Source organism: Pygocentrus nattereri, chromosome 4 (genome assembly GCF_015220715.1).
Source record: "Pygocentrus nattereri isolate fPygNat1 chromosome 4, fPygNat1.pri, whole genome shotgun sequence".
In the NCBI taxonomy this organism is placed as follows: Eukaryota; Metazoa; Chordata; class Actinopteri; order Characiformes; family Serrasalmidae; genus Pygocentrus; species Pygocentrus nattereri.
Genome location: NC_051214.1, coordinates 31,487,316 through 31,500,959, shown reverse-complemented (window position 1 = coordinate 31,500,959; position 13,644 = coordinate 31,487,316). Strand labels below are relative to the sequence as shown.

Below are 13,644 nucleotides of genomic sequence, written 5' to 3'. Positions count from 1 at the left end.
TAAGTCACACCATTCATTAATCTTTATTGTCAAAGAATACAATACAACATAATAGAACAGAAAAAAATATACCAAAATCTACTTTTCCCACAAGGCATGAAAATGTACAGACCAACAAATATGAAACACATTTCAATGGTATTCTAAATGTGCATGCAATGTGTGTCAATTTTGGTTTCATCATCATGGTATGGTATAAATTATGGTAGGTATCTAAAACTGATTTATGCGGGTGTGTTTTAAATGATAGAAGAGGTATGGCTATTTACATAGTTCATTAAATATTTAGTGTTATCTATCATACTGTCATCAAACTGGGCCTAATTTCCAAAAGCACTGTAGTGTTTAAATGACTTTACTGCTAGAGAATATGTTCAAAATCACTGAGATAGCAGATGTTTTTTTATTTTATTGCTAAGAAAGAATGCCAATGGAAAATTGACTTTCTATACTTACCTTTTAAGGTAACAAAGGCTGTTTTTTTGGATTTTCTTATGTACAATTAGTGAGTTTACAAGCATTTAATATTTTTAGACAGTATATACAAGTCTATGACTAGCATGCATCCTAACTGATATTTCTTTGATTGTTCTTCTTTTCAACTGTAGTCATGATCTCAAATCGCTATAACGTTTACGTACATAGTTCTATCAATATAATCCAAGGTCATAAGGATTCTGTTGAACATACAAAACTACACATTTCTACAGACTGGCAATCCCAGTCTGTGTTCCAGACTGGCAAACAAACTCCATACACATGTAACCCAGCAAGCTCTTCTGGCTGTAACCATCAGATCATATATTCATTGTTTATCCATTCCAGCAGTGACATGCCCTTCTGTACTGTTCCGCTCTATGTCGTAAGTCTTTACAAGAGTAAGCTCATTATATGTACATGTGCTGAGTCCTTGAGCATGTTATGTTCCATTGCTGAACAGAAATCTTCCATCACTGCACGGCTCTGTTTTGCCCATGATGGCAAAAGAGCCTTGACTGCCTCTTTGAATTTTCTGCCAGAGAGCAGGCTTGGCTCCACTTAGCAGTTTCACCTTTCTCTCCGACTCTGACAGGTGTATGCACTTAAAATAAACAACTAGAAACCGGTGTAAAAACCCTGCTGAAGCTTTACAGAAGCATATCAAAAATACAATGTAGTCATCTAGTCTCATGAGCACAATGGAAATGGCCTATTGCAACAAATCAACAGTGATTCCAATGAGAACAGGCTGTCGTAATACAGCAGTACCTTCTCACTTTATGCACAATTGCCCTACAAGATTAGATTGCTTCTGGCATGTTTTGAATGTGGGTTGTGTTCATGGCTGATGGGTTGGACGTTCTGGTAAATCAGCTTCAGTGGCAGCCAATGTAGCAGTTTAGCTAATGGTCTGTTCCACATGGGATTTCTCTACGGTGGAGAGAGTTTAAAACAATGTAGCATCTCGTCGAAAGCATAGAGGGCGGATCTGGAGTCCTCGCTCGTCCCTTTAGACCTCGATGATGTTGATAGATGGCACAGACTGATGAAACTGCAGCAGACAGGAGAGAAAAAAAAACAAAACAAAAAAAAAAGCTGAAAAATGTGACTCTCCTCAAAGGGGGCAATTTCATTAAGCTCTGCTATCATTTGTGTTGATGTCAGGGAGAGGATGGCCCCCTGGGCTTCAACACAACACTGACGGATGTCTCAGAGAGCTTATGCTATACTGCGGCTTTGGACGCTCATAATAAAGAAATTAGACTGGCAAATGAGGCATATGGAAAGCCTATGCAGCTATATAATTGAATAAATGCAGAGATATAGCTAAAAGGGTATGGATGTCATTACATTGCTCTAGCAACAAGCATGGTCTGATAATGACTTCATCATGGGTCTAAAGGACTACATCACCCCCTGAAGTGCAATAAACATTAATGGCATGCATGGAGGTTAAAAATGCATCAGGAAGATTTTCCAGCAGAGGAGGGTCTAGTTCTTGGCATCTAAGGAGAAGATGGAAGCAGATGAGAGAAATGGGAGAAAGATCAAAGACCTTTATTGTGATTTGCTGCTTCTCCCGACTGGATGGTCTATTGAAAAAGTAGGTCAGTAGCTTTGGTATCTTTTGCAATTTTTAAACCAAGACATTTGCAATGCTAAAGTTGCCATGCTCTCTTGTTAGTGAGATGGGAGCAAGCCCTCTACCGCTCTAAGGGTAAAGAATAAAATGAAGCAAATTCTGTGCTTTAACAGATGCAGGGTGCTTTGTCAAATATTGCCTGCCATCCGTTATTGTTGTTTTCAAGATTAACTGGTGCTTGCTTTTGACAGATTGAACTTTTGAACATTTGTTTTCTTTCTCAGCCTTTTTGATGTGCACCAACCATGCCCTTCACTGTGCGTTCATCTTCATTGCATGCTTCTTGCAAAAGTAAATAGCCAAATATGAAAATAAATAAATAAATGAGTTGATTTCATCAATCAGGTACATTGGCAGGTCCCGGTCAGAGCACCTTTGAGAAGTGAAAGGAATCGATTGCAATAAAAGCTTCATTCTCTCTCTCTCTCTATCTCTCTCTATCTCTCTCTCTCTCTCTCTCTCTCTCTCTCTTTCTTTTGGATTTCATATTTTCAGCGCTCTCTATTCTGCTGTTTTGGCTGCAGTGGAAGATGATAAAGTTTATTTGAATTCCTGGCCAAGAAAAGCTCTAATCTGACAGCTTGTGCTGGTTTATTCACCGTATATGTCTGATTGGTGTAAAATGTGAGACAGTAGAAACTGCACACAAAGAAAAAAACACAAAACAGCATCTTAAAACTCTCCAAGTCTCAGACTTTAGCATAAAATTAGTAAGGCATGTAAAGTGGGATCCTCATGTGTGACCATGTCTTAGAAAAAGGTCTTATATTATCTCATTCCCAGGGCTGGAAATGGCCATTTTTTCTTGAGAAACGTCCTAAAATGCCTGTTTTTGGTGCATTTTCACACCTCAAACATGGCCTTTTCATTCATGGATCAATCATATAATTAACAACCAAAAATGCTTAAATCTAGTGCATTTGCTGCAGTAAAAATACTGACTTTTCATTGGCTGAATTAGCTGTAGGCTGGAATTGGTCAATGGACACTTTGTTTCATGCATTCACTTTAGAACAGAGTAAAATGACTATACATAATATCGCTATGAAAACAGTTACCAGGCTTTTCAAAATATCAGCCAGAACATTGTTCCATCTGGGCTTTTAGTCCTGCAATTAATTAATGTAGCATGGTGTGACTGTCCAGATGTGGGATCAAACCCCAGTCTGCCGCATGGAGGGTGTGTATTATTACCTTACACCGTGCAGACTAAGGGCTGTTGTTGTTGTTGGGATGTAATTTCTTGTTAGCTACTGTGCTTTAGAATATTGATTTCACTTCACCTGGAGGATGTGTGGCGTACAGGACCCATAAAAAAAGACTGCACGTGTTCCAGCCCATTTCAATTACATTAGGATGCCATTCCCATGTCTTAGTAAGTAGCAGCCGCCCATTATTTTTATTAAGAAAGGATGTCACCTGCGCTCTGTACAAAAAGGCAAATATTTTGATTTTACAAGATCAATAACTAATCCTGGAAGGTGGTTTACATTGATGCTTATGCAGAGCAATTTACAGTTTAATCATGTTATAAAAGTAGATAAATGTTGCATTAGAAGTCTTGCCCAAGAACATCAAACCCCAGTCTGCTGCAAGGAGAGCAGGTATTACTACCCTACACCATGCAGGCTAAGGACTGTTGTTGTTGTTCTTGGGATGTTATTTTTTTTTCAGCTACTGTGTTACAGAACATTGAGTTCAGTGAATCTGAAGGATGGTGTACAGGGCCTATCAAACAGACTGCAGTATTTTTCATGTCAGTGTTAAATGGGCTCTACCTTGCTTCTAAGAAGTCCTCCACTGTGATGCTCTGGGGTGCTCCTCTCAGAAGATGGCTTGACCTTCTCCTTGCTGTTACTGTTATCGTTGTCCTTGATGATGTCATATTGCCGGCAGAAGAGGGCGATGACCGCTATGACGAGAAAACAAGTGACATCTGTCACTCCCATGTGGCAGATAGTCATAAAGAGAGACAAAACTTCAATCACAATCTCAGTGAAGCTCGTTTTCTGTGAGGTCAGCACATGGACAGATTTTCATTGACATAACAGGCCCCACTCAGTTAGTTTCCTGGTAAAATAAAATAATTCAGAATTGTAGTTAGGGGAATTTGAGACAGATGCAAACAGCAATGCAATGGAAATATGATGCAATTAGCTGCAATATGTAAATTTGTAGGGCTATGACCTCATGGTCTAAAACACAAAGTCATTCAGGAAAATGGGTATGAGATAAAATGTTTTACAATGGCATCCATGATTATGAAGTAGAAACTTTACATACTGGCATTTTACATACTGGCATGTCCACTAAATGCTGATGTTAGGCACATAGGGCATGTGTTACAAGCTTTAGTAATAGAAATGTCCCTCAAGAGGAAATATTACATTCATGCGTTTCATCTTGATCCGTAACATTTCAAAAGACCTCCTTTAGTTTTGTGGAATGTAAATAATGTTGCTATCAAACAAAACAACAACTTGCAACAACAACGAAACCTTTCTTTACCTTTAATGTACCTAAGGTAATGGAGATGGTTTGTAGAATTAACATGTATTTCTCATTTAAATTCTCATTTACCTGTACAATTCCAGAGCTGTATTACAGTAACGTCCTATCTTTAGCCCTAAATTAAGATCTGTCAATGTCCATATATACATATTTGAGGAGTTCCATCAATTTATCTATAGGTTACAGATATGCTACACTACTCAATTGTTAATCAATTGATATTGTTAAACAATTTGATAATTGTTTTCTCTGTTTTCTGAAGCAGCTAACAATACAGCTGGAAAGTAAATATGTAATCATATAAAAACATATACATGTATCATTACAAAAGTTAGCTAAATGGCTATTGTGGTAAAAAAGGAAAGAAACTACAAAAAAAAGCAACAAAACTACATTTTGATGAATTGGAAGTTTGAAACAAATAAAATACAGGAAATAACTATGTTATTTCTTTTTTCCTGCTCCCCAGCTTTAGTTTTCATTCTCCAAGGCTTTAGCTGGCATCTGAGCAGCGCTAAGGCTATTCCTGCTAATAAACAGCCATATGTTCAACTCTGTCTCCTCAGTGGTCACCTCCACACCTGCAATAACAAATTTGGTACGTTTGGTAAGCCTTCTACATAAAAACATACAGGTAATAAGAGGGAATTAGGGAGAGTGTGTCAGTATACACAAATAAAATTCCATTATGCTAGTTAGAATAGACCTGAATTCTTCATAATGAGTAAAAGGATAACATTTCAGAGTTAGGACGTTCTGTGATCTGGCCCAAGGCCCTGTTCATTCTCCTCATGTTTCTGTGCTATGAAGATATGACTATGATGGAATGCAAAACTATCTTTACAAATGAGGAATGCTTGTTTTTGCATGACCTTTTCAGTATTCAACAGTCAGTGGGTGTATCGGATGAGGGCAATGCCAATTCATATTTAATACTCATATATACTTAAAGACATCGCTTACAATGGTGCTCTGAGGGGTACTTACCTGAAGTGATTTCTATCCTCAGGGAAACCATTCAGAAAATTAGTAATGCCCTTCCCCAAGAGATCAATGTCTCTTGTCATGATTAATAATTGATGGAATAATTGCAGTCCTGGTGTCATGGGTATTTTTTAAAAAGGTGACTTTAAAGCTAAATGCTAGGTGGAGCTATAATGAATAACCAATAATCAATAAGCAATTTGAGAAAGAATTATATCTGGCATATTTTTAGACCCCTACCTGCCCACATGAGGAGCACAACCACAATGATGATCATCTCTCCTGTTTGCAGGTTTCTGGACTTGTCCAGGCCTTGAACAGTTGGGTCATCTGTAAATACAATAGGAAGGTTTTAAAGTTTGGCCTTTCTTGGCCTTCTTTTAAGTAAGAGTTTTAATAGGAGTTCTTCTACTAAAGCAGTTTTTAGGTCGATCACAGGATATTGAAAACAATATGCAAGAGAAGATATGACCACAAACTTCTTGATTTCAAAAGGAGATGCATGATTAAAGCATGCCTTCTGTATACGGGCTGATACTAATGGTGATTAATTCCACTCTGGATCAGCCTTTAGCATGTAATGCAGCACTGGTCGATTTAGCCAGCATCCTCATTCCCTCCAATCAACCAGAGCCTGGAGGAAGTGCATGCCTAACCAGCCATCCATCTAAAGCATTAATCCTGTGTTAAAGGGATTGACTTTAGCTTCATTTCCTCTTCCTACCATCTTTTAACCTGTGTGGAATCAGTCCAGAGCACCACTCTTCCCAATTGATCTTCTTTAGTGAATAAAGACAATGTTGGCTCGTATACTCCGGCTGTCATAAATGAGAAAAGGAAAGGCGATGTTGGATGAGGAGTGGGGGATTCTGCCCAAGCAATTATGGAGAGGGGTCATTTGTATCACCCGCGTCCTCCAATTACGAGAGAGCGGTATTGAGACACGCTCTCACTTTGTGCTGATAAAGAGTCGGAATGAGCGACAGCCAAGCCAATCCCTCTCATCGCTCGGCCCGATGAATATTTATAACACTGAATGTTGAGGTTTCTCGCTTGCCTTTGGAAATGGAGGCATAAATGAATGAATTGGATTGAGTAGCTGTCTCTGCTCCAGTCTTTTAAATGGTAAAAATTGTTCAATGCTCTGCTGCTGTTTGTCTCTTGAGATAAGGAGGCCACAGTATGTGGGAGGCCATGCTTTCTCTTTTTTTTCTCCCTTTTCTGTTGGCATGGTGATGCTCCTCAGCCAATTAGTGAGTTCTCTTTTGGTATTTAGATGATGCAAGGGTGTGCCAGACAACATAATTCAGCCTTGCTGCATATTGGCACATATTCAGAGTCAAACATCTGTTCATTAGTTCCACTAGACCATGGTCTGTGTGAAGGATGCTGTCATACACATGCACACATCTGGGCTCTGGCAGAGAACAATAAAATATATATACAAACAAACTGAGAGCAGAAACAAAAGTGAATATGCCATGGCAGCGCCTGACAAAACACTTAAATGGCATCGGCATCACTGCGATGGCATGGGGCCATTACATGACACTGCACTAAGTCTCTGCTCTTGCAGTATTCCACCAGTGCCTCTCATGCAGGCACATTTAAAATGGATCAAGAAGGAATAACAATGAGTCTAGTGTCACCACAGGCAGATATTTACATTAACAGTCATGACAGTGCATTGGCTCAGGTGATGAGAGGGCATTTTTTTCATCAGGAGGGCCTGCGTTGTTTGTTGCACTAGCCAGAGCAGTTTTTTTTTCTTGTAGACACGATTTCCAAAGGCAGGCTTCAGCATTCCTTTGAAGCATCACAGTAATTGTATCTAAGGGGAATCGTCTTGACTTGAGCCCAACACTAAATATAAGTGCTGCTGGTAGGGCAGAACACTGCAGAGGCATGCAGGGAGAGGTGAGGCTGTCTGCAGTCAGAGAGTCAGACTTCTAACCGGTTTGACATGCTTCATCGTTCATTATCTTTTAAAGACTGAGCATTCGCTTCTGGGATCTTTGGGTGAAGGATTGTAAAGCAGTGTTTTATCACAGCGTGCTCCAGAACTCTGGAATTCTCTTCACTATTTTCACCTTTATTTAACTGTAAGAAATACAGCAAAAAATACATTAGTGGTAGAACTGCTTTGCATAATTCTCTTGACAAAGTAAAAGGCCCCTATGATATTTTTCTTGCTTTTTACTGTTTTCCTCGAGGTCTACTCAGGATGATTATGTGGGTTTATGTAACAAAAACAGTCATGATTCGTTTTACATAACCACTTCCTTCTCTTTATTCAACAACATTTAAACAGTAACATTTTAAGTTTGTCACAGTACACAGTACTGATAGACTGATACATATTATTGTCAATATTTCAAGTGATTTAAGAGCATTTCTGTTGGTCTATTCATCATGAATTTCTTGCATGTAATATTAGAGAATATTTATAGTATTGTATCCATATGAAGGCCCTCTTTTCTGATTAGCTACCCTGTGCTGTGCCTCATTAATAAAACAGTCCAGGCTGAAACAATTCTTAAAACTTCACTGTGAATTGTTGGTTAGACTGCTGTTTGCTGAATGGTTGGATGTACACTCTCATTCTAGTTTCAGTTTTAAATTGCAGTTTTCAAAAATATAAAACCAATTTTGTTGCAAACGTGTGTGTAAATGTTTCTAATATGACGCTCATATGCTAAAGACTTCAAACAATTTGTATGAAGCTGAAAAAATTAAGAACATTTTGATGTTAAGCAGAGCTGTACATGATACAACTCTGTTGAGGTAACTGAGAATGCATGTAGCACCAGGAATCAACTTATAAGAAAATGCCTCTGAATGAAAGAGCAAATCAACAAGTGAATCTTGCTGATCAAATATACTTTACATTGTGAATAAACCACTAGTTCACATTTTGCGGTCTGTCTTCAATTTACACTATAAGATATTATTGAATAAGAGTTAAAATGACAGGTAATAACAAATGCCTTGCATGAAAGTGACCCATTTCTACTGCTAAGTTTCTGATGTAGTCTTTTTCTTAATACCTTTCTTAAGTACAAATTAAAGAAAATATTTAGGAAGGTATTGGTGAGTGAGGCCCAATGATCATAAAATGTGCCTCATTCACCAACCATTCTTAAGAAGAACCCACAGTTTTCATGAAGATTCTGGAATTCACATGTTTTCTTATTTGGGCTTTATTCTTAGGTCAGAACAGAATCTACACACTCAAGAGCACAAAGGTGCAAACAGTTCTGTGGTTTAGGAACATGTCAAACCTGATATAGACTTTTTTTGAGGACCTTCCTCAAGAACACATTTAACAACAAACTTAGGACGATGTTGGAGAATGAAGACTAATGTTCTTAAATGCAATTCTCATAAAAACCTTAAGAGGTTCTCAAGTGTTCTCTTAAAAGAGTCTTAAGAAAGTTCATTTTCTTAAGAAAGTCTTAATTGCAGGTTGTTTGTCCTGTAAACCATTAATATTATTTTACGTTTTACTGATTGTGCCTGAATACAGCAAAAATCAACAAAATCACACCAAACATTTTTAAAAATTTGTCATACAAGAACTAGAAGTGATGGTGAAGGAAAGAGCCAGACATTTACTCTGTCTAATCTTATAGTCTGAGGTCAGTGTGGAACTGTCATAAGGTAAGAAAAGTGTTTCTATTCATGAGTATAAACATATGAGTATACAGTTAAGAATAAAAGCACGTTTAAGAAGAACTTTCTTATGACAATGGGTTTCCACATTTGGATGATTTCTGTTTTCACCATTTCAATGTTTTCAACAATGAAAACCATGTAGAGTAAATACTAATGGAGGGGATACTATTACTGTCTATATATGAACCTCAACTCAGATCTCCAAAAGAATTATGAACTCTAAATTCTAGGATGTTTATGGGGCAAATGAGGACTGTCACTTTGCCATGAATGTGTTTATTCTGCAGCTGCTGGAACTTTGTTATATATTCACACCATTCCAAAATGAATCACTGGTTTGTATCTTGCAATACCTTTTCATTTACTAAAAGAAGTTTTATCATTATGTGACAGAACTTAATATAGCTTGGAAATTGTACTATTCTAAAGTGACATATGGTGTGTTTTCAGTATTTTATTCCTATTTTATTTCTCTGGTAGTCCTGATAAGACAGCATCTTCCTATATTTTTTCCTCCCTTGGATTTTAAAGTGCAAAAAATACAGGCAAAGGCAGAGAAATATAATTCCCTGAATCTGAATGGTGATGTGACTCATTTTTATAGGATCAATGATGTTGTGTTAGGGATGCATCCTCCTTATTGATTACCAAACTAATTGAAATGCCTATGGATGTGCACTAGATCAATGGATCTTGAATGAGCGGGGTTGGCTGTAATTGTTGCTCTTAAATGAGCTGTGTGAAGGCTCAGCAGCTGCAACGAAAGGCCTTTTTTAGAAGCATCATCATTTGAAATCCCAAAGCACACATAAATGGGACTAGGGTGCGACTGTATCTAGGAGGCTCTTTGCAATTTCATTATACCTCACTATGCTTCGTACTGAGTCACAGCATTGTGGAGGCTGTGGTTGAGTAATCACATTCTTGAAGGCTGATTCAATTCACTTCTAGCAGTAAGTTACCAGTATGATAATAGACAGTTTGTGACTCCCATGCAGATGATTTGTTTGGCATTTTTTCATGGATTAAATCAATGAAGATTTAAAAGTGTGCCTTGGTTTTGGTTCAGCATAAATATGTAGCAGACAAAGAATAAAATACATTATAGTATCCCTCCCACAGCATCTTTGAATAACATGTCTTCTTCAACAATAGCTCTGACAGAATGTGAGTGGTTGTGCTTGTGTGTGTGTGTGTAAGAGAGAGAAAGAGAAAAATATGAACGAGAACATCTCACTAGTTCAATGAATTTCAGAGAGTTCGAGTACTGAGGGCCTGTATATCAGCCACTATAAAGAGTTGAGAAATAAAAAGCTAACCAAGACTGAGCTGATGTGATTCTATGTTAAAGAGTCTCTCCTTTTAGTTAGAAGGAAAGAAAGATAGAAACCCCCAGTACCCCACACTTTAAGACATTCAATTAAATTCAATACTGTAAAATACTATAAAAATCAAATATCTACAATACTGTGAAAAAGTCAGAGACCACATTTCATTACTTTATTTTTAGTCAAATTGACCATTAATTAGGGTTACTGATTTTTTCAGGAAACATTTCTGAGGAGTTTAGATATAATATGATCCACTTTTATAAGTAGGTGGAAAGTCAAATGAAATAAATGAATAAAAAAAAAACAAAGCTCCCAAATCTTGAGTTTGGAGTGTGACTCCAAATAAGATAACAGATAAACAGTTTCATATTTGAAAGACAGGAAAAAATTAAACCCCACTCAACACTGAGTCTAAAAAGATGTGCAGCTGTCAAGAAGCTGTTCCTGAGAAAAGCAAACAAAAAAGAACAACATTTGCAAATCAAACAATACATTGCTGGGGGTCTTAGAACAATGAACTGACCACCACAAACTTCAATATCACTGAATGAGTTTGGGATTATTTGGATTGTTAGAAGTAGAAAATGGTAGAAGCGAAAAACCTCTAAAACTGAACTTTGGAGGTGTAGAAAAGTAGCCCTCAGAGTTCTTCGGAATACTGAAAGTAAATCTCATGAAAACAATGGAAGCTGTAATAAAAGCAATGTGGACGCAATAAATAAAACCCTGGTTTGGATCTCGGGACACAACTCCGTTTGACCAGTCACATTGGATTCCCTGTGGGTTTTTACTTTCTTTCTTTCTTTCTTTCTTTATATATTTGTTTATTATGGCCATTTGGTGTCTGAAAGTACAGCAATAAAATCATATTTTTGCCTGTGCTGCCCTAGTCAGCATATCCATACCTGCATTGTTACAACCAGTGTAGATATGTGTCAAACTATGACTATGGTCTGTCCATACAAATATGTGGTCACTTAGTCTAAAAATCAGGATTAAGAAAAAGATCCGATTTGCCCTGCTGGGTGAACAAAGCTAGAAGAGTCAACAGTTTGGAAGAATCATCTTGCCATCTTACAATCATGTGTCTGTGAAGGCCTTAAATTTCCTTCGGGATCAATAAAGTATCTATCTATCTATCTATCTATCTATCTATCTATCTATCTATCTATCTATCTATCTGTCTATCTATCTATCTATCTATCTATCTATCTATCTATCTATCTATCTATCTATCTATCTATCTATCTATCTATCTATCCTAATGTTTTTTGGGGGCATCAAACCCTTGATATTCTAGCCTGCAAAAAATGTAATACAATGTAATATCGGTATATAAATAGTTTAACATGGTTATAAAATTTGTATTGTCAAAATCCTAAGACATTCATGAGATGCTTTTCAAAACAGTCTAGAAAATTATAAAAGCAACAAATGACATTGCATCTGACCATATTAAACATTAAAAATTAATCTGAAAAACTTTTAACATTAAGTATGAAATGAGGCCCAGACCTTTTGTCCTTGTTGAACTGTATCCAGCTAAATTAAAACATGGCCTTATGCAAAGGCTTATAGCTCTACTGAGAGCTGCCTGTAAAGTGCTCTGAAAGCAGTTAACACCTAGAGAGTGTAAGAGAGTGAAGAGCAACCCTGTCTATAAAAGAGCTCTGGAAATGGAATTTAATTGAAGCGCACTGACACCCAGAGCCATGATTCTCAGAGGAATTTGATTTCTGTGTGCTTCTTTATTAAATACTGCCCTGAGTCAGCGAGCATTAAAACAAGATTAAATGGTTGATCTCTATCTTGTGAGTTCTATATGTCTGCCTGAGCATTTTCACTTGGATTTGAATTCGTATCATTTTTAAATTATTTCCCAAATTAATGCTTACTGAGTAAGCATTACTGGGGATAAACTGCGGCAAACATTAGTAGTTTTGACATTCTTGGGCTTAGCTGTAACTTGTCTACTTAGCTGTTTTTGTTCTTAAGGTATTTTAATGTGCTTCTTCTGAGACACATTAAGCAGCTATGGCAACAACGCTGGACAGCTCAATGTGCTTGGAGGAGAGTGTTAACTGCCAAAACTGTCAGCTAACAGATGCTCATGTGGGCTAGAACTGCACTGAGTGATGTTGAAAAGGACATTCATCTTACACACACACACACACACACACACACATACACACACGCATACACATACATACATGCACACAAATACACACACACACACACACACACACACACACACACACACACACACACACAAATTATCAAAGCAGTTCACACAGCTCATTTGGTTGTCACAGTAAAGGAGTCTTAAGGAATCTTAAGGAATGTAAATAACAGCTTTGTTTGTTGTATGAGGACCATATGGACCTGTGTTCTTTTGTGAATACTCCTCATATCAGGAGTGTGATCTGTTCTGACTGATATAGGCCACATTAAAAAAAAATATGACCAAACAACAAAATCAGGTTTGCATGGTAAATCAGTTTAGACGCACTTTTACCTGCATCCTGAATGCCGCCTTCGACCTTTATATGATCTTAAGAATTTGTTCCATATAAACGATGCACAGGCAGCAAAAGGGTTTGCAGTTTGTTCATTAGAAACAGAACACATTTTATTAACTGATTTATGAAGGCTATAACCATGTAATGAAAAATATACAAATAACCTTTCTTTTTCTGATTCTCTGTGCTTCCACACACCACAGCAAGTCTGCTTTTCTGAATAAAATACAGCCTGCACAGAAAACACTGCTGATAATGCGCTCAGCTGTCTCGGCCTGTCACTTGGAGATGCATTCATCAGCATAGCTACACTGTGAATATGAAATGGATTCCACCAAGTGAAGGAAACCTGATCAGAAACTGCAGCACAAACAGGCATGCACCTTGCAGTCAAATGTGACTGCATCAAAAATTAATGGTTCATGGAAAGAAAGAGCTATGAATGTAGGAAGGTTCCTGGCGCTGTACCAGATTATTAATGCCAATAGCTGATTAGCTGAGT

The 13,644-nt window shown here is 37.5% G+C and overlaps 1 protein-coding gene across 1 annotated transcript in view; it reads right to left on the bottom strand.

Annotated features, from left to right (window-relative positions):
* fndc4a (fibronectin type III domain containing 4a) overlaps positions 1-13,644 on the bottom strand; it is a 33,544-nt gene continuing 19,900 nt past the window's right edge. The window contains exons 4-6 of the mRNA XM_017710463.2: positions 5,858-5,947; positions 3,901-4,034; positions 1-1,531 (exon numbers count right to left, since the gene is read on the bottom strand). Coding sequence (XP_017565952.1) covers positions 1,490-1,531; positions 3,901-4,034; positions 5,858-5,947 — 266 coding nt within the window. The 3' untranslated portion in view covers positions 1-1,489. The remainder of the gene's footprint in view (positions 1,532-3,900; positions 4,035-5,857; positions 5,948-13,644) is intronic.